The 19,356-nt window shown below is 42.8% G+C and overlaps 1 protein-coding gene across 1 annotated transcript; it reads right to left on the bottom strand.

Moving 5' to 3' along the window:
• Positions 1 to 210: 210 nt before the first annotated feature.
• On the bottom strand, positions 211 to 9,425 carry dyrk4 (dual-specificity tyrosine-(Y)-phosphorylation regulated kinase 4). Its single transcript, XM_076142047.1, has 14 exons — positions 9,387 to 9,425; positions 8,054 to 8,137; positions 6,290 to 6,436; positions 5,505 to 5,655; positions 5,185 to 5,348; positions 4,543 to 4,679; positions 3,643 to 3,783; positions 2,811 to 2,949; positions 2,447 to 2,528; positions 2,154 to 2,326; positions 1,967 to 2,027; positions 1,632 to 1,761; positions 1,253 to 1,425; positions 211 to 983 (listed from the first exon to the last, which is right to left on the bottom strand). Exons 1-14 carry the CDS (start codon positions 9,423 to 9,425, stop codon positions 724 to 726), a joined length of 1,881 nt encoding a protein of 626 aa, XP_075998162.1. The 3' UTR covers positions 211 to 723.
• Positions 9,426 to 19,356: the final 9,931 nt, after the last annotated feature.

Below are 19,356 nucleotides of genomic sequence, written 5' to 3'. Positions count from 1 at the left end.
GCAAAGATTGAATTCAATAAATAATACAAGAGACACAGACAGCAAATGGTTAATTAATGCATCATCATAGTATCATGGATCCACTTTGGACTTATTTCAACTGAGACTTACAATGTGGCATGTAGTTATATGTCTCCAAATCCAACACGTAGCTGTTTTGTTTGCAACCACATCTTCATTCCTTCACAAAAAGGTACAACAGGTCGCCCGCACTGTTATACAAAGTACCCAAATGTGCCACAAAAACATATAAACCGGAAAGACTTTCCACTTCAACACGTTGAAGAGTCCCTCTGCGGATGATCAGTGCAAAAATCAAGCACAAACCTTCAATTGCATATAGTTGACATGACGTGTGGTGCATTTCCATTCACTTCTATGCAATTCCAGTATCCCTTCAGCTTAAAAATCCAATCTTGTGAGTCTCACAAACACGAGAAGAATTTGAGTTTTGTGTTTGTGCAATGTGTAGTTCAATTACTAGGGCAAGTGAAGTTGTTCTGTCTGGTCATTATAAAACTGCCATCATGTTAGTGCCTTGAGTTATGTGACCTTTGCTCTGAAAGCAACCAAAAATCCAAACTGCTTTATTTTAGATGCCTTTTTTATTCTCACGTTATCCCACCCATTCCATCACTCCCAGTTTGGAAAGGGGGAAACTTTCAAGTCACAGATATTCCCAGTTTCTCTGAATGCAGCATTATTCCTAATCCCTGTGTGCAGTCACTCAGTTGGTTCCTGGCTCTCCTCCCTCTCGGTGCCCACTTCCTCTTGAGGCTTGATGATGATGTGGACTGGCCTCTCTCCACTGGCTTCTCCCATGGTATCTGTGGGCAGCTGGGCATCGCCCTCACATACGTCCTCCTCTGCTGAAGCCCCTATGGGCCGCAGACGCTCGACAGAGGACATATTTGTTCCTGCTCCAGAAGAATCATCTCGTATCAACTTGCCGTTGGTGCTGCTTTCTGATGCAACCTTATCTGCTGCACCATGGAAACAAAGGATATTAAATGTTATCTTAAGATGAATCAGAAAGTACTAGGTTTGCTTGACATTCTGTTACTAAATGGGATGTGTGCAAGATGCAATGAAGCTAAGCTGAATCCAAAGAAACTTTCCCCATGGGACAATAAAGTATATCCTATATCCTATCCAGTGGTGTAATGATGGAGCTCAAGCACTGCGTTTCAACCATCTTCTCTAACCTTTATTCCACCACTGCTCCAATCTCATCAAGCCATTATTGACTTACAAGGCCTGCAGTTTGGTTGTTTGCGGGAACTGTGCTCACTGGTGTTTTCCGTGGTGCTCGGACTGTTTTTCACTGTCGGCCTGGTTCTGGGCCGGACTTTGTTGAAATTGCCCTCCAGGATCCACTCATGTTGCAAAGCCTCATCGGGAGTCATACGCTTGGTTGGATCCCAGCTGAGAAAGACAAACAAGTCATTTCAGTTCGTAAGCATTTGCTGCTTGTTGTTACATCTTTAAAACTCAATTTGAACTGAAGTGTGTCAAAGAATAAATGTTAAACGCAAACAAATTGTACAATTGTGTTGCATTTGCTTTGGAGTCAATTAATTCATCCAAGACAAAAAAATGTACTGGGTCATAGAGTTGTGAAGAGCACCTACGTGAGGCAGTGTCTGATGAAGTCTAAGAACAAAGCATCATTGGTTTTGAGGGCAGCTGACAGGTCCTTGGAGTTGGGTCTCCGCTTCTTCCCTTTACTGTTTGTGATGTTCCTGGGGTTTCCTTTAGAATCTGTACACAAATACCAGACACTGCACTCATATATACAATGATCAGTGTTCAGAGGCTTCCCACACAGAAAGCCACTTGACTTCTGACTACATTTAGCACATCCTAAATTATAACCTACTGTAATCATGATATATTTTAGTGTGCCATACAAAAATATCCACAGAAGCAAGACTTCAATGTAAATCGACATAATGAAAGTTCTCACCAAAAAAGAGCCTCTTCCTTGACGCTGTCTGAATAAAGTCGTTTGGAGGCATTCCAAACACCTGTAAGTTAAAATATCATGACAACTTCTGAAACTTGCTTTGAAAACAAAATAAAGGTGTAACGCTGCAAGAAAAGAAAAGAAAAGAGGGAGAGGAAAATAGAGACCGGTGAAAAAGGTATGTTACCTCCATGATGCATGCTATTTGCTCCACTTCACTCTCCCCTGGGAACAGAGGATAGCCTGTGTGGAGTTCAGCCAGAATGCAGCCCAGACTCCACATGTCAATGGCCATGCTGTAGGGTTGACCCAGGATGACCTCTGGGGAGCGGTAGAAGCGGCTCTGAATGTATGTGTAGACTAAGAGGGGGGATGAATGTCGATATGTGAAAGGAAGAGAGGGAAGACCACATTAAGTGAATCAGAGTTTCCATTTGTTTGAGATCCTTGACATTTAAATTTTAAATATATGCTTCTCACCCCTCTGTTGTTCATAACAACTTGATCCAAAGTCAACCACCTTGATGTTTCCAGGACCTCTCTGAGATAAAAGGATGTTTTCCTGTAACAGCAGTACAACAAAATGGATTTAAATATTTCATTCACAGAGCCCTTTTCCATTTATCATTCAAATACATATCGGCTGCAATATTATAATATGCCACTAGAGTGAGCAACATCCCCGCAAATTGGCATGAGGAAGACTTGGAAGTCAATAAACAACAACACCTGACTCTGATAACGGGAATCTGTGCACAGGCATTGAGATGCTTTTTGCTTAAAGTAAAATATTTCAATATTTGGGAAAAACATTGTACTATAGACAGGTTATAGAAGGTAATACCGGTTTCAGGTCACAATGGATAATCTTCTCCCTGTACAGCATCTGCAGGCACCTGAGAAGAGCGTGGGCGAACCGACGGATAAGAGGAAGACTGAAGCCCTGAAAGTTGTTTTTTTTTATCAGCTCGTACAAGTTCACCCTGTTGAGATGATACAGAATGTAATGAGCGTTTAATTCACAATGCGGTTAAAATTCGATAAAACAAAGTGAATGTTGTGGGGGTATTGGTGGGAGACGCCACTCTACACCTCACAACCTATGTAAGATAGTAATGTAAGATCCACTAACTGCTAAGTGCACACTTACACTTAGCAGTTAGGAAATATTCTGAAATTGTTTCTATTCTATGTTATTGTAGTTGAGATAAGGATAAATACCTGAAGACTGTATAACCGGAGCCTTCACATCACAGCAAGTAGGCGAAAGAGATATGGCCCTAATAAAGGCTTTAACTAAAGGGTTTGGTGACTGTAATGCTAGACAAGGTGGCAGTCAAAGACGTCCTCGAAAGGTCATTTAGCCTGACTGATACACAAACCTGTCTTCCCTCAAATAGATATCGAGGCTAACCTACATATACTGCATAAACACAGCTGGATTAAGGTACACAAATCCAGATCACTTAAATCCCAGTTAAATGGAGTCATGCAGCCGTAGATGTAATGACTAACAACAAGTGAGCCCTCACATGAGAGTCTACTGGAGAGTGATTCTTCATTCAATAATGTCTGTATATTGGCCTGCTTGCTTCTATGCAGAATGTGTGTGTGTGTGTGTGTGTGTGTGTGTGTGTGTGTGGCGTGTGTGTGTGTGTGTATGTGTGTGTACTAACCCAAGAAGCTCAAAGGAGATGCAAAGGTGATTTCGGAAGTAAAAGTATTCCTTCATGTGGATGACATTATGCAGATTGTCTTTGTCTTTCCTCTTTATAACATCCAGGATTTTCAGCTCAACTAAAGCTTGGTGATGAAATCTACAAACAAAATCACAGATGGAGTTAGTTTAGGAAAATAAAACGAAATACTAGTTTGTGATTTGATCATCTGTTATTTCTGAATTTCCAGGTGGGACCCGGTTACAATAAAGAATGTGACAAGCCAAAGTCCACATTAACAGTAAGAAATAATAATAGATGATGTAAGGTTTAGTCTCATAAACCATTGATATGCCACATAAATATTTCATGTTTAAAATGATAGTAGTATCATCCTAGGACATTGAAAACACCAGGATAGCTGTGTAGTTCACCCATACACAATCCTTCCCTATGAGAAATAAGAGCTTAGACTGTAGGCTTGACTGAGACACAGGACAGCTCTCCAGAGGCCAGAGGCAGAGCTGCTGTGGCTGTTTGCAACCATTTTGTTTTTTGCATTATTGAAGTAGAAGAGAACACAAAGGCTCCTACATCCACTGAGCAAGTCTGGGGTGGTTAGAGCCACTTTGCTCCCCAGTAAGGAAGCACATGAAAGGTAACACCACAAGGTACAGACTTGATCATTCTAAATCAGGATCCCGGTGATGGCAGACTCCTAAAATGTAAAACGATCACAGTCGAGGCATGTGGGAAAAACTTCATAACAGGGTATCATATCTCATGAGAGCCATAACACAGACTCTTCAAATCATCAACTCACTCTATATATTATCAAATGAATTATAGTGGAAGTAGCTTTTATGAGACTGTTCAAATGTGAATTGGTCACAATGAAATGTTGAGGCTGACCCGCACCTTTTCTTATTCCGTATCATCTTGATGGCTACCAGCTCATTGGTCTTGTGGTCGAGACATTTTAGAACCTGCCCAAAGGAGCCTTTCCCAATGACTTCAAGCACCTCAAACCTGTAGGCAATGTGGTCATGCAGCACCTGAAGAGGAGGAATTCATTAACATTTAAGTGGACTTCAACAGTATGTATACTAAAACTGGAATAATGATATACTATATAGTAAGTATATACTGTACTTACTATAAACTATACATATTCATGTACATGACAAGTTTGTTCTGTTAACTTTATCTTGAAAACCATCCAACATTTCCACCCAACACATTCAGGAAACCCACAAATTGACTACATTCTCCAAAATCAGGTATCATCATTATTTTCAGTTACAACAATATGAACAAATCAAGTTCATTATGTTAAATGTATGGAAATGAACTTGCAGAGACTAGAACAGTGCTTAGTAGATATTTGGTATCAAAGTTGACTTAAGAGCCTGTGAATATCTGTACATTAAGGTGCTTGTTGGAAGCATCAACATGTGCAAATGTGTGAACAGCACATCTCAAGCACATAGATACTGTTCTTATCTGGCTTGCTCAGAGATCATGTAAATCTACTGTCCTTCATTATCCATCACACATTACCCTGATGTAGCTTCCGTGTTCATCATCATATCCAGAGTTCTGTGGTGCTTCGGGGGAGCCCTCAATCTTCTGAGCACCCAGGCCCATGAACCAGACCTCTGCATAGTCCATGATTTCCTCCTGCTCAAACTCTGTCAGTCGCTCCTGGAAGTTCTTCAGTGCTTCTGCAACAAGGCAGAAGAAGTGTAGGAGAAATGAGTCACTGTGTTGCGACACCCACAAAAGATTCAAATTTGGATCAGTGTGGGAATAAATGCATCATCCTCTCTCTTTGCCCTTCTTATTCCATATTATTTATTTTCCAAGGCACGATAACATACCTGTGGGAGCCATGGGCAGTCTTACTCCTTCATATGATCTCTCTTTCTCCAGCTTGTTACTGAAAATCTTGTTGTTGCGGGCGATTGACACTTTGTCCACTGCTGTACCGAAGCGAATGGGGAACTGCTGGGTGGGCTTCAGTCTCTCATCCTGTCCGGTCATCACACATTGAAATTCAGAATATCAGCTCTTATTTGGACGCAGGAGTCAGTAGTATGTTAAATTCAATAACAGAGGATTATAAAGAGAAGCTGGCTGCCCTCATGAGGTCATAGCAGTGTAGGGGCGGCAGTGGCTCAGTCCATAGGGGATTCAGCTTGGGAACCAGAGGGTCGCCGGTTCGAGTCCCGTATGGACCAAGAAAGTGGACTGACAGCTGGAGAGTTGTTTGCCTCCAGGGCACTGCCGAGGTGCCCTTGAGCAAGGCACCAAACCCCTAACACTGCTCTACGGGCACCGTATAATGGCTGCCCTGCACCCCCTCTGTGATGCATGTGTTTGTGTGTGTGTGATATGAGGGGGTGCAAGATAAATTTCAATTGCATGCGATTTGCTGTGAATTGCATGCAAAATGACGATTAATAAAGTATCTTAAATCTTAAACTTATCTAAACACTGCACCCTGAAAGGTTGCATGCAGTTTCTGTTGCTAGTTGTTCTACATATTGTCCATAAAAAAATACTGGAATTCTAATGTTTTTCTCCTCGTGAGATACTCAGATTACATCATACTGATTGTTTCTATTGAGTATATTATGCTGCAAGTGCTACAAAGAAGCCTCACCGAGTGTGTCTGGTAGTTGTTTCGGCCCCCTTTGTTGGCAATTTGGGGAAGGATGCTCTCTGACTGCTGGTGTTGATTTTTGGCATTAGTGACCACCACTTGGACCACTGGTGGCTCAAGCTGAGGCAAAGTCCCAGGGCCAAACTTCTAGAAGCCAGAAGGATTATTGAATGAGAATAATCCATCATACAGGAGAAGATTTACATTAACATGAAATGAAAAGAGGACAGGAGAAGACAGAGGCAAATAGAGAGGCCGTTGGTAGATGATTTGGGTTCAGATAGGGGAGGAATTGAGTACATTCAGATGGGTGTATCAAAGTCTCCAAGCCTGATATTAATAGCAGTTTGAATAAAGGATTAGATGAAGACAGACTGAGTCTACTAACAAACAAGGGAAAAAGATCTGGCAAACTTCCAATGCCAAGTCTTTTGAGCTCATTATATCAAAATATAAAGCATTTTGCATTTAAATACAACACAATAGCAAATACTGAGTAGCTCAAAGGACACAGAGAACAAAATGGGAGAGAGGAGCCTTCATGTGATTTGATCATTTTACACTTCAGCCACAAGCTTTTGGGAGCCCTGTTCCTTTTTTCATGAGAAAGTGTTTCTGTCAGGTTACACCCTTGGTTTGTGTTTGCAGCCAGTTGGCTACATCCTTTGAGACAGTGGAGGCTCAGGTGACCAGGACCCCCAGGAGGCAACGGGTGGAATTACTGATCAGGGTGACAGCTAAATGGGAACAAAGCCCATAAGGCTGGGACCTGACACAGTCTGTCTGTGGCTGCTCTGCAGGGGAGGTGAAGAGCAGCAGCTCACTTTTCTTTGGCTGCCATGCTGCTTGCTCTGGGAGCATGATTACATGTGTCACAGCCTTGCAAGTCTCAACCCTGGCAATGATGTGCACAATCAGACCTCTGACCTATGCCAAGATATTATAAAGGTTTGCAGAGAGGAGCAGAACACTTTTAGCTCTTACTGAAACACAACATGCATGGGATATGTTCCCTTAAGCAATGTACTATCCGAACAATATAATTGATTATTTCATATTAATAGAATTCTACATAACAGCATTCCAGCAGAAAAAAACCTTTCCAGTCTATAGATAGATGTGATATTTTAACTTATGTGTAAGAGCTGCTGCAGGATCTGCCAACTTGGCTGTGACGCATAGAGATAGTCCTAAATATAGTCTCATCACCTGCCACAACAGGCAGGCAAAGGAAGTAAACACAGATACAGTATGTGCCTGTGCACAACTGGGGAGGCTGTTGCTTAAGGAACCATTCTTCTCTTATTTAGAACTCTATAAGTCACATGCAGAGGCAGATTTGTAAATAAACATGACATATGAACAGTGTGGAGGAATCAGATAATTGGCAGTAGGATGAGGATTGCTCGGATCATGCGTGACATTATTTAATGAGACTCTTCTTGAGGGTATTCTCCTCTTAAGAGCTGCAATCGCCACCCTTGAGGAGCGTTACGTAGACGACAGTTGAACCATTAAAACAACACGATAATCCACCGTGAAGCACAACAGAACATTACTGAGGAATGCTGTTATGCAGCTCACTACATGTATGCGGATTTGTATGAAACCGCTGAAGAAATGGAGGTCTTGTAGTGATAATGAATGGCTCCATGTGTTAAAGGGTGTAGATAAAACATTTCTTTCTTCTCCTTTACTAACATTATTATCATTCTCTTCTACCACTGCTACATGTTCTCCGTGACCTTTGAGCAGAGAACTGACCTGTGAGCAGGGTCGGTTTGTTCCCAGACGGTTGCTTTCTGTTGGTAGTCTGTGGGGGTGAGGGAAGGCCTCCGGTCGCGATGTCTGTGAATGAATAATGGAAATTGATCAAATCTGTGATAAAGTGCGATTAAAACAGCCTGTTTAAAAGTGGGTTGCTCACATGCAATTTCTGTTAACATTCTGAGCAGAAGCATCCTCTTATTCATGTTGACAGAATTATCCCTTAGAGAAACATGGAGGTATAAGGATAAGCAGCCAAGCAGGGCTGCAGCCACATCATCACATATAAGGCACTATATAGGTCTTAAATAGATCACTACTCCCAGGGAACAAGCTACAATATGTTCTGACTCTCTGTACACATATGAACTCCCATGTGTCTGTTAGTGGATGTACGCGTGCCTTCAAAGCTGTGCACATTGCAGTTGCCTAAAGGTGTCGCTAGTGCAATGTCTAATTGATCTAAAATTAAATAAAGCTGTAGATCAAAACTGACCAATACAGAATACTTGCAATACTGAGACATCAAACCATCTGACACGTGCCTTAGTTTCCAGTGCGTGACCATGCAACTGTGTTCCGCTGACACCATATGGGTGGAATAAAGCTTAAGGCCCATATGGAGATATGGGCTAAACTCACTTTACCCGTCTCACAGAGGGAGGGGGTGAGACTGGTAACTGGGAACAGTTTCCCCAATGAGATCTTCACTGGTTAGCAAATAAATGCAAATCATCATCATCTAAAGGGTAGCAGGAGGACAGGACATGACCAGAGTTTGCCAGCTCAGTAGACATGTTTGCATTGGAATCCACAGGTGAAATGTTTCACTATAGCAACAGTCAGTCACTTAGCAATTCCAATGTATGCAAGTCTTTGTGAATGGCAGCAAGCTATGAACATCACCTTTATTGGACGACTGTAAGCCTCCCTAATGAACACTGAGCTGGTGGAATGCGACACGTGCCACACTGCCACAGAAAAATGTAAATATTGGATTGCCCCTCCTCTCTGTGATGAACGAGCCCCTGTATCTTCGCCTAAAAGTCAAGTTTGTGTTGGGTGGCAGAGAACATTTGCTTCAAAGGCACCTTGCTGGGTAGGATTTCCTTGTTTTCACAGTATGGATGGAAAGCAAGGGAATGAAACTCAACAACAGCATGATCTGTCTCTCTCTCTGCTGAATCCATACATGCATGTTTGCTGGAGTTAAAGGATCAATCCCTGTGTGACAAGATGCTTTAGCTCATTAAGGTCTTCCGGGGTCAGTTGGCCAAAAGGTCAGGAAAGCCGTAAAAACCCAGACGAAGGGATGTAAACATCAACAAACCTGTAAACCTGCGCTCACGCCTTCTGTTGCCTCACACATCCCACATCATCACGCATGACTTTTTGGCCTCAGACGTGACCAGATATGAGACAATGTGTGCAGCATTAAGTAACTACGATCATAGTGAAATAAATGTGGAAAATTCAAAATTTTGTGGAAAATACAGCAAACATTCACATTCTTGCGCTCCTCTTTTTCTGTTTATAAAAAGATAAGATTCTCCAAAGTTCCAAAAACAGCGGGGTTTAAATTTATATTGGTGTCCATGTAAGGTGTGAAGAATACACCCCGACACATATTGACTTACAGAATCTGTCAGCACAACAAACATTGAAATAAATAGGCGAACCAACTACTGAAATAGAACTGGATCATATTTTTTCATCATACCTTGGCTCCTTGTCAGCAGAAAGTGGCTGGACTACCAACTGTTCACTCATGTGGGACAACTCCAACTCACCACAGGGAATAAGATCACAATCTAGGCCTAGACTTCCAGGTTTAGTTTAATATCATTCCAAAGTGGCAACCTGTTGGTCTTTTTTAATTCCAAAATCCAATGAACTCTTGAGATGATGCCTTTGAAGGATATCTTCTATGCAAATCAAGAAAGTTCCGACATGAGCCTGGAATATCATGACATCACAAGAGAAACCAAAGCATAAAATGACGTTTTACACTCAGTAACTGGGCATAGGAACATTATAGGCGACTACACTGCAACTTTTACGCGTTTCCCTTGTTGGAACGACTAGATAACCAACCAAACCAAACCAAAGCATCTTACCTTGTTATTTATTTCTGGCAACATGCTGTGTGGTGCAAGTCTACATAAGCAAACAGCTGCTTCACACTCGAAACAACACGGTGGCGGTTAGATTATAAATCCTTCATTGTATCCACCCAGCTCAGATCAGAGTCCCACACGACTACACTGATTCCGCTTTAACGAATAAAATCCGGATCCGGATCCAGCGGCTCCTTTAGGTACTCCTGGTTTTTACGAACCGGACGAAGGACAAAACGCGCTCGGCCGTCAGAGGAGCGGAGATCACCGAGATGAGGATCGGAGGGTGGGGGGGATCTGTGCGCTTTGACGCGATGCCTCCTCCTCCACCTGTTCAGGTTTGTGCCGCTGACAGCTGGGGAGCCTCCCGATATAGAATTGAGTGTTTATTCATTTAGTGTCGTCGACCTCCGCTAAGCTCTGCAACACCGACGCAGTATGAGAGGATTGGCTCTCAGCAGAGGCGCACACGTCGGAGGAGTGTGTTTTTTTTCCTCCCTCAAACAAGTCACGATGTCAGACTTCCAAACTAGAGCCCATAGCAACGAGCTACACGGAAATCTCAGCTTTCATTAAGAGGGAAACAATCCATCCCGAAATGAGCTTGTGTCGACGATTGAATATAATATTTCAGTAAAGTATTGCACTCTATGGTTGAGCAAACAAGCAGTCATAATCACAAATTCAACCATCGTTTTTGCTAAATGTTTTGCTTTGGTAACTGATTGTATTCCCATCAAGGTATGGGTTCCCACTCTTCCAAATAGGTTTCAAACCATAGGTACCCTTTTATAAACCTTTGATTCAAAGAAGCACAGTAATAATGAACTTGTTTTGCTGTGGATTTTCACTCGTGAATGTGCTGAAAGAGACAGTAGGTCTTGTATCAGAACACGTGACATAATGGCGACTATAATCATGACTCTGCTCTAATACATAGAAAAGATGTGTACATAAAAAGCATCAATTAGAGTTTTGCAACATAATGAATAAGTAACGTATATTGTGATTGTAAACATATCAATATGAGATTATGTCATTTGTCAGGGCTTCATTTTGAGGTTTCCAGATCTTGTGCTGATTCCAGGAATTCTGTAAGCTTTGGGCAATACCGCCTTTTTATCATTACGCCTAAGTCACAGTGAAATATCACTCACTGTTAAAATTGATATCTTAGTCTCACAGCATTAGCACTTATCCCCAGACTTAATGGGAAGCAAGGGTAAGAAGGATTTCAAATGACAGAGGTGAGATGTGAAATCACATCTTCTCCTCCACTGTAACAAGAGACCAGGCGTTACAGAAGTAACACCACTCTGCCCTTGTGGTGTTCGTGTAAGTAGGCTTTTGTTTTCCAGTGACTAATCCCCACAGCAAGGGAGACAACCTAGTTACTGCACCTTACAAGGAGCCCAGAACAGATGTGTGAGATGAATATGATTAGACAGCTGTTGTTATGCAACAAGGGACTCACTTCAGAGCAGGAGGAGGCTGCTCCTCTCCTCCTTATTGTACTCTCCCAATCCATTCCCCTCAGTACTTTAACCAGATTTGTATTTGTCATGATGTAAAACAACATCACCGCAGCTATATTTGATACCATATATACAGGATGGAACTACCATGGTTGGCCCCACTGTTAGAGTCCTCCACAGACGAGACGAGGGAAAAGGACTGAGGACCGAAAGGGAAAACTGGAGACTGAAGACATATGGCATCAACAACAACGAGGACTGAAGAAGGAGGCAATCATCTTACACGAGTTAGATGACAGCTGGGACAGACTGGGACTGGGAAATGAGGTAGCACGAGGAGGAAATGAACTACACAGGAGTTACTTATTTTTTTATTGCACAACTTAAGGGCTTTTACTAGTTACTGGGCAGTTCAAGGCTTTTTTGTTCCCCGAATTGTAAAGCTCAATTCCTCATGCTCTTGCAGTTCTTGTCTCGGCCTGTGGCCTGTTTCACCAGGAGGGCAAAACTCACCCTTGGTCCATACTGTTCTTTCCCAGATCCTGCCCCCTTTTGTGCCGTCTCCTGTGGGAGTCGCCAGAGCAAAGACAAGGACAAGAACCCCTCGTCAAACTTCTAACCGTGTTGGCTGGATCACACAACTCAGCAGGAGGTAATGCAGCAGGTATCAAACATATGATGTACAAACATAAAGGATCGCAAATATTCAGTAGTAGTATTCAACCATGAGCTAATCATTCATTTAACAACTTGTTTTTTATAGGTACTACTTATAATCTATACTTTATACAGAATCACCTGTTTTAGTTTGACTCAGCAAAGTGTTTTCCCACCAAGCATCCAAGCCACACCAACCATCACGTGACTTTCTCTTCAATCGATTCTTACTTCAGTTTGATACAGATGTGCAATAATGTAATACAGCTAAGAAACCATAGCATACCAGAGTCCACCTGGGGCAGCAATAACGCACGGTGGTGTTTGTCTCCAAGGTGACGAAACAATACAGACACAGTATCTTTCCCATGGCAACCAAAACCTAGTGAACTATCAAATCCTATACCTGGAACAAACCAAATCAAAGGCTATACTACCACTTAGATTCTAAAACTCCCTGAGACTGAGACTTCATTACAGCTAACAGGACATGACTAGTTTTGGCTGGATTGTAGGTGAATGGGAAGATGGGAATTCTGTCATCACATTTGTCCTTTGCTTTCACACATACCTCAGGTTGGACCCTCCTGTTCCTGCCCCAGCAGCAGCCCTGCAGGCTAAAACCACAACAGGCAGGTGAGGTCCCGTCTTCCCACATAGCACATCCTCCCCATGCTGCCACAACCACGCCTGGAAATCCACTCAGCCTCTACATGCCTCTTCCAGGCAGAGGGGATTTCAGCAGATATGCGATAAGACCCCTTCTTGTTTCAGGAGCAAAACCAACAATGGTAGTGATGATGATGATGATGGCCCGCAGCAATCCCTTGTATTTTTAGGATGCGTAGGAGCTCAAAGTCTTGCTGGCGCTCTTTGACCCTGACTTATAAGGCAAAATCCTCCTTGTTCTTCAAAGAATTGGTGCTTGCAGATGTGAATTTCCATTGTTATTACACACATTATTTCCATGGTCTTCTTTAGCCGTGTCCTGAAGAAATGTTTAATGCAAAGATTCCTGGGATTCTTCACATCTTTCCACTGCTCCCTGGATTTGAAAAGGAAGATTCCCAAAAAGTCACAATCTCTCCGTTCTTTCTGCTATCAGGCTCCTCCAAACTCCTTTTCCCTACTCCAGGATAAAGACAAATAGGCAGAAAGAGGAGAGGCAGAATGTTGACACACACCGAAAGGATGCTGCTGCTTTGTGCCGTTGCTATAATCGGTGAGAGAGTGCTCTGTCTTTGCTGCTGCCACTGACGTACTGAGAGGATTCGACAAGGGACCCATCCTGAGCTGGAGACACGGCAGCAGGGGCCTGCTACTTAGCCTCTTGTGAAAGAGGCCTCTGGGACTGCGGTTTGGGGAGGGAAGAGACAGGGAGGGTGAGCGAGAGACAGACAGATCCCATCATGCTCTCAGGTGAGCTCTTCATGGGGTCGAGGAAGTCAGGTGAACAGGAGGCACAGCGCTAATGGGGCTCCCGTGGGGCTCGACAGACTTCCCACTCCCTTACTTACTTGCCACTGTTTCCTGGAGACAAAGCCAATAGAGCTGTCATATTCTCTGCCATGTGCCTCCTGGTTTCCTCCTCCCTCTCCTATCATTCTCTGTCTGCTTTGCTGCTGCTACAAACCCCTGTTGCAGCAGCATTGCTGACAAATAATGCGTAGGTGAAATCTTATCCCACCACACCCTGGCTGCCTCTGGCCTCCAGCCTGCTCTATAGCAGCAGACTCCAAGGGAGGACAGACACTGACTATGCATTTTATAGGTCGCCATAGTAATGTGCTTTAATCAGCTTTCAACGTCTCCTTATACGTTGCTGAGGATGCATTGATTCACTGGAGACTCATTGCAGTCGACCCAATGATAATATCAACAATTTACACAATATCATCCTTGAAGTGTTAAACTGCAAGAGCATTCATTAAATGTTTATCATATTTTTGAAATAATATGTATTTAGTGTTCTTAGTTCTCATAGTTGATATATTTGCCCTTCTGCGTAAAATAATACATCATCTGCTTTTGATGACAGGAAAAATGCAGCTATTTCTGTTTCACAAAGAACCAGAGGATTTAATTTCCGCCCTGTCAGCTTGATACTACAGTATCCTGGTTGATACGCTATCGTTCTTCTTCCTGCAACCTTCAGTTAGTTATGACTAATCCACATCTCTGAGGTGAAGTAAAACAGGATCATTTGTTCAGACAGAGGACCATATCTTTTTCCATTAGATTGATCCATTTGGGCCAGATCTGGACAGGCAGTTAGACGGGCTGTACCAGGCCAGGTGGGACACAGTTACCCCGGGGACCTGCATTTAGAGGACTATGACCTGAAACATGATGTTGGGCCCCAGCTGCCAGGTGCCACACGAGGCAAAGTGAATAAGCAAAGTGAACTGCCAGGCAGATCAGACGGTATCAAGTGTCTCCCGTTATTTGGCAGCAGGTAGTGTGGGTAGTTTGACCGGCTAGCAGGTGGACAGCAGCATCTGCAGTTTGAGACACACAGCGTGTGTGAAATATGGGTCAAGTTCACAAGTTCACACACACACACACACACACACACACACACACACACACACACACACACACACACACACACACACTAGCCTCATTATCTGTCATCATTTAGATGCAGCAGGTGTGTGTGTGTGTGTGTGTGTGTGTGTGTGTGTGTGTGTGTGTGTGTGTGTGTGTGTGTGTGTGTGTGTGATCATGACACAGCTGAAAACTAAGCAGGGCTCAGGCCAAGCCAAATCTCATTACCCATGTGGAGAACCTCTCTGCACCGTGGTAAAGAGGGTGAAAAACAAAACACAAGGAGTTTGCCCTAGAAAGGTTGGGGTCTGAAGGTTTAAACATTCTAATTCATCAATCATACCAATCCTGATGACCTTATGTTTACCTCAAGTCAATATACAAGGGACTCAGTTCTTCCTGTTTTTTTTCTCAACCATTTCTCTGCCTGATATTCCTCAGCAACGCAGCCATTCACCCAATCAATACAGATGTAAATGTGTTACTAAGTACCTTTACTTGAGAGGCGACAGGTAAGAAGCTTCTACTACAACTTCTACAGTAGTACTTCTACTCCCTGGTCCACCATAGGCATAACATCTCATCATATTTACTTTCCCAAGTTGCCGTTTCCTCAGATGTCTTACCTCATTAATCATTCCTTCATCTAACATCATCTCCTTCCCATCCCTGGAATTGGATCTGACCCAGGGCCATGCGTCTGTTACTTAATTGGTGCTGATTAGGTGAAAACGTTGGCACACTATGAGACCTTGCTGCAGGTATTAAAAGGTGTGTGTCTGTCTGTAGTATAGTCAACATTAGTGTGTTTGTTTCTGTGTCAAATATGCAAAGTAACATTGAGGGGCTTGATAGCAATGCGAGATCTAGCCCATATCATGTTTAGTGCAGGTGTTGACTTGAATGCCCCAGACTGTGCCCTGCCAGGTCTGAGGCATTGGACCTGGGGATGGACTCAGATCCAGTCCTGCTGAGTGATGATAGGCATCTCCAGCAGCTCTGGGAGCACACACCTCGTCCTCAGATGACTTCGAGCTTGCCCTCAAAACCACAAGACAAGACAGCACAGGTGCCCATGTTGCATTCTCCATGTCCAGTAATACTTCTGTCACTCTGGCCTCTTACTGTCTTCGCTAAAATCGGCTTAGCAACAGTGGATCGCTGACTGCTCATTGGCTGTATCCCATACACACTCCACCGGGCCTCTTTAAAACAGCTTCCCTACATCCATGATCTTATAGAAGTGATTGGAAAAGGTGTGCTTTGTCACCCAGGCAACAGGAACATTCTTAGTCCTTCTTTTGGCCTTACAACATCTATCTCTTCTGTCACCTTCCACAACAAACATTGCAAACTGATCCTTTTTTTTATCTCATGTGCAACAATTGTGCAAAATGCAGATTGTTGTCTTTGGGTGTCAATCTAAGGTCCACACAGAGTGTAATCAAAACACAAAGGACAGATGGAGTCTGTAAAGGAGATCCTGTGTTAGCTAAACTCATGGTGGCTTTATTATCTGAGGCTCAGGCATAATCTCCTAAACTAGCCTTCATACAAAGATACCACTAGCATATAATGTCACACTCTAGCCTGCTAGACTAACACAGATCATATTTTAACTTAAATAGCCAGAACAGTGTGGATTGCCTTATGTTGTAACATCACGTATGAAGGAATGAGCCAAGATAACATGCAGGTCTTCTTATATAACAATGTTTTTTTCTGGAAAGGCAGGATTTCACACATCATTACACAACATTGCTCCTGCTCCTATGGAGACAGTAGGAGGAAGTGTAATGGGGGAGGATGCTGGCATTGCCATGTTTAGCAGCTCTATATTGCATGACTCACTGTGAGAACAGAACATGCATCTAAGCCAGGCACTCATTAACAATTCTCCCTGGGTGGCTGTTTACCCAACATTCTTTTTCAAAATCAAATGAACGTTTTTTAGGACTTGGGGAGTGTCTCAGTCCATCTGTCCTTTGTAGAAGCAGTTCCACAAAATCTCCTCCCCATGGAAACCTGCAGCAAGTGGCCCCGCAAGTGTACCCAGGCATGGCAGGAAGGCCAGTTACACTACCCAGATTTCACAGTCCTGTGTGGGCCAGTGGGAGGGATAACAGTCATCCTGGGCAGAGAGTAGGTGTATTATGGAGGAAACACAGAGGCAACTGAGCCTGTGTGTGTGCCTGCCATGACAACAAGCCACAGGCCATCGTGTTAGGTGGATGCCTTGACTTGGCACACATGAAAGCTTACAACACACAAAATAAAGATGCACATCCAGCACACACCAGTGGCTGGACAATCTCTCTCTCTCCCTCTCAATAACACACACACACACACCTCTTGTGCAGCTATTGATGAGAAGTAAAGTAGTGGCGTGAACCCTGTGCGCAGTGACACTGATATCTGTTGTAGTTCAGTGGAGGTGAGCTCTCTGGCTAAATGGCTGGCTTTAATTGTGGGGGTCCGGTGTCAGTGAGGGACAAAGCTGTGATGAGAAACCCTATCAGGGGCAGGGTTCATCAGAATAATGGGGAGGCACGCTCTCTATTCAACTGTTGGTGAGGATAAGGGCTGGGTCAAGTGAAATCAAGGCTATGATCTTACAGAGTGAGCCCGCCACTTATTTTAAACAGGTCGGACCTCTGATCCCTGTTTGTTTAATGCAGGATAGAGGAGGGTGACACGAATATGTTCAAGTTTTGATAGCACTCTTATTAACTGACACTGATTTCTGCATTGTGTACACCTTGTACATCCACTCACAGCATACTAAACCTATATAAAGTCCTTCACTGCTTCAGAGTAGAGTAATGTGTGTACTTCTTTTCGATGTGGGCAATCATCTCATTAGATCTCATAATTCAAACCAAAAGTGCAGACAAAATCTCTGCTAAATGTAGTATCATGTAATTCAATTCATTTTAAAAATCAAGTGCACTCAATTAAATTACTATATGCAGCATAAACTTTATTCCCTACATGTATCCATACTGTGCCATCTATTTATGTTTTTTATACAGAATAATTGCAAGGATATACATAAAAATAGTAAAATATAATATATTAATGACTTCTCCGCTGCTGACAACAAAAAGCTATATAGTTTTGAACATATACGCAATGGATGTTTCATGTTTAGAAGCTACACACAAATGTCACACACATCACAAGGAAGAGAGTGTTCCATAATAAAGAATTTCTGCTAAGTGCAGTCCAAATAATATACATGTAACAGCTGGCAGATTATGGGGTGTAGGAGTGCTGGATGCCTGCCCAGCCCCCCTTAATAACATGGATGCCAAATGTTAGGGGCATATGAGGAAAAAAAAAGCTTGAGAAAAACTATCTTTACTAACTTCAAATGACATATTTCTGTAGAAGGGCATTTTCCTACCTTGATCAGTAGAGGAAATGTTCCTTTTCTGTCCTTTAATAGCTTATCCAGCTTATTTGTTTTCCTGTTGAATCAAATGTCAGAGATTTAGCTCATGGGGGCCACAGTATTCTGCCACATGCCAGGAAGGAATTTAGTTACTTTATCTTTGAAAATACTACTGATTAGTCAGAGATCAAACACTTACATCGATAAAGAAACACAGCAATATTGCGAGTAATAAAATAGTTTATATGAAATGGTATCCATCTCTCAAACTGCTAAAGTAAGTCCAGTGAGACAATGCTGCTTGTAAACAGGTTTGATCTTAACGAGTGTCCCATTACGTAACAGCATGTAACGTTCAGGTGACATAAGGAGCCTTAGGAGAATTTTAAATCACAGCTGCATATTTCCGGACGTCTCGATGGATTTGTGTTTTGGAAAAGCTACAGTGACATCTTCTGGGCAAGTTTGTTTCACTCTTGGTTTGTCTGATATCAAAACGACCTCTGCCAATTTACAAAGGCGTCCTGTCCCGTAAGACTGAACACTTCCTATTTTATGCTTTTCCTATTTTATAACAGTTAAATATTTCAAGAGTCATAAATATCATGCATGAAATATTTATCATAATCATTGGATAGAAATACCTGATAACCCCCCAAAATATGCGCATGCAATATGAATATTTCAGGTTTAAGTTTTAAATAAAAGATAATGAAGTTGTCATCATACTGGACGAACTCTCTCACCTTTTCTCCGATGATTTGTTAGGAGCGCTCATGGTGAAATAATTCAACAGGGCGGCAGAGATGAAGCGGCCATAGGAGACGTGAGCAGCGGGTAGTTTGTAGGAGAAGAAGTGACGTGCAAGTAAATGGAGCGCATCCAAAGCTCAGTGAGAGTTGATGAGGCTTCCCTGACGCAGCTTCAGGCTCGCGCGCGATTACCTGTGTGCGTGCTCGTGCATGAGAGAGAGCGAGAGAGAGAGAGAGAGAGAGAGAGAGAGAGAGAGAGAGAGAGAGACTATACAAAACCCAGACAAATACTGATTTAACAAATTCAAGTTATGGCTTCAACTCCAAATTATCATCATTAGTGTGCCTATAATAATAA

The sequence above is a fragment of the Genypterus blacodes genome, unplaced genomic scaffold (assembly GCF_046128005.1).
Source record: "Genypterus blacodes isolate CSIRO-AG114 ecotype Tasmania unplaced genomic scaffold, CSIRO-AGI_Gbla_v1 ptg000021l_1, whole genome shotgun sequence".
Taxonomy (NCBI): Eukaryota; Metazoa; Chordata; class Actinopteri; order Ophidiiformes; family Ophidiidae; genus Genypterus; species Genypterus blacodes.
This window is presented reverse-complemented; position numbering and strand designations above follow the sequence as displayed.

Excerpts from the sequence above, each read along its gene's own strand:
- dyrk4 (XM_076142047.1), bottom strand. The coding sequence starts at position 9,425 with ATGTGTGAGGCAACAGAAGGCGTGAGCGCAGGTTTACAG. Across the intron at positions 2,950-3,642 it reads ATCTCCTTTGAGCTTCTTGG|GGTGAACTTGTACGAGCTGA; the intron begins GTTAGTACACAC and ends TCATCTCAACAG. Across the intron at positions 2,529-2,810 it reads TCCATTGTGACCTGAAACCG|GAAAACATCCTTTTATCTCA; the intron begins GTATTACCTTCT and ends CTGCTGTTACAG.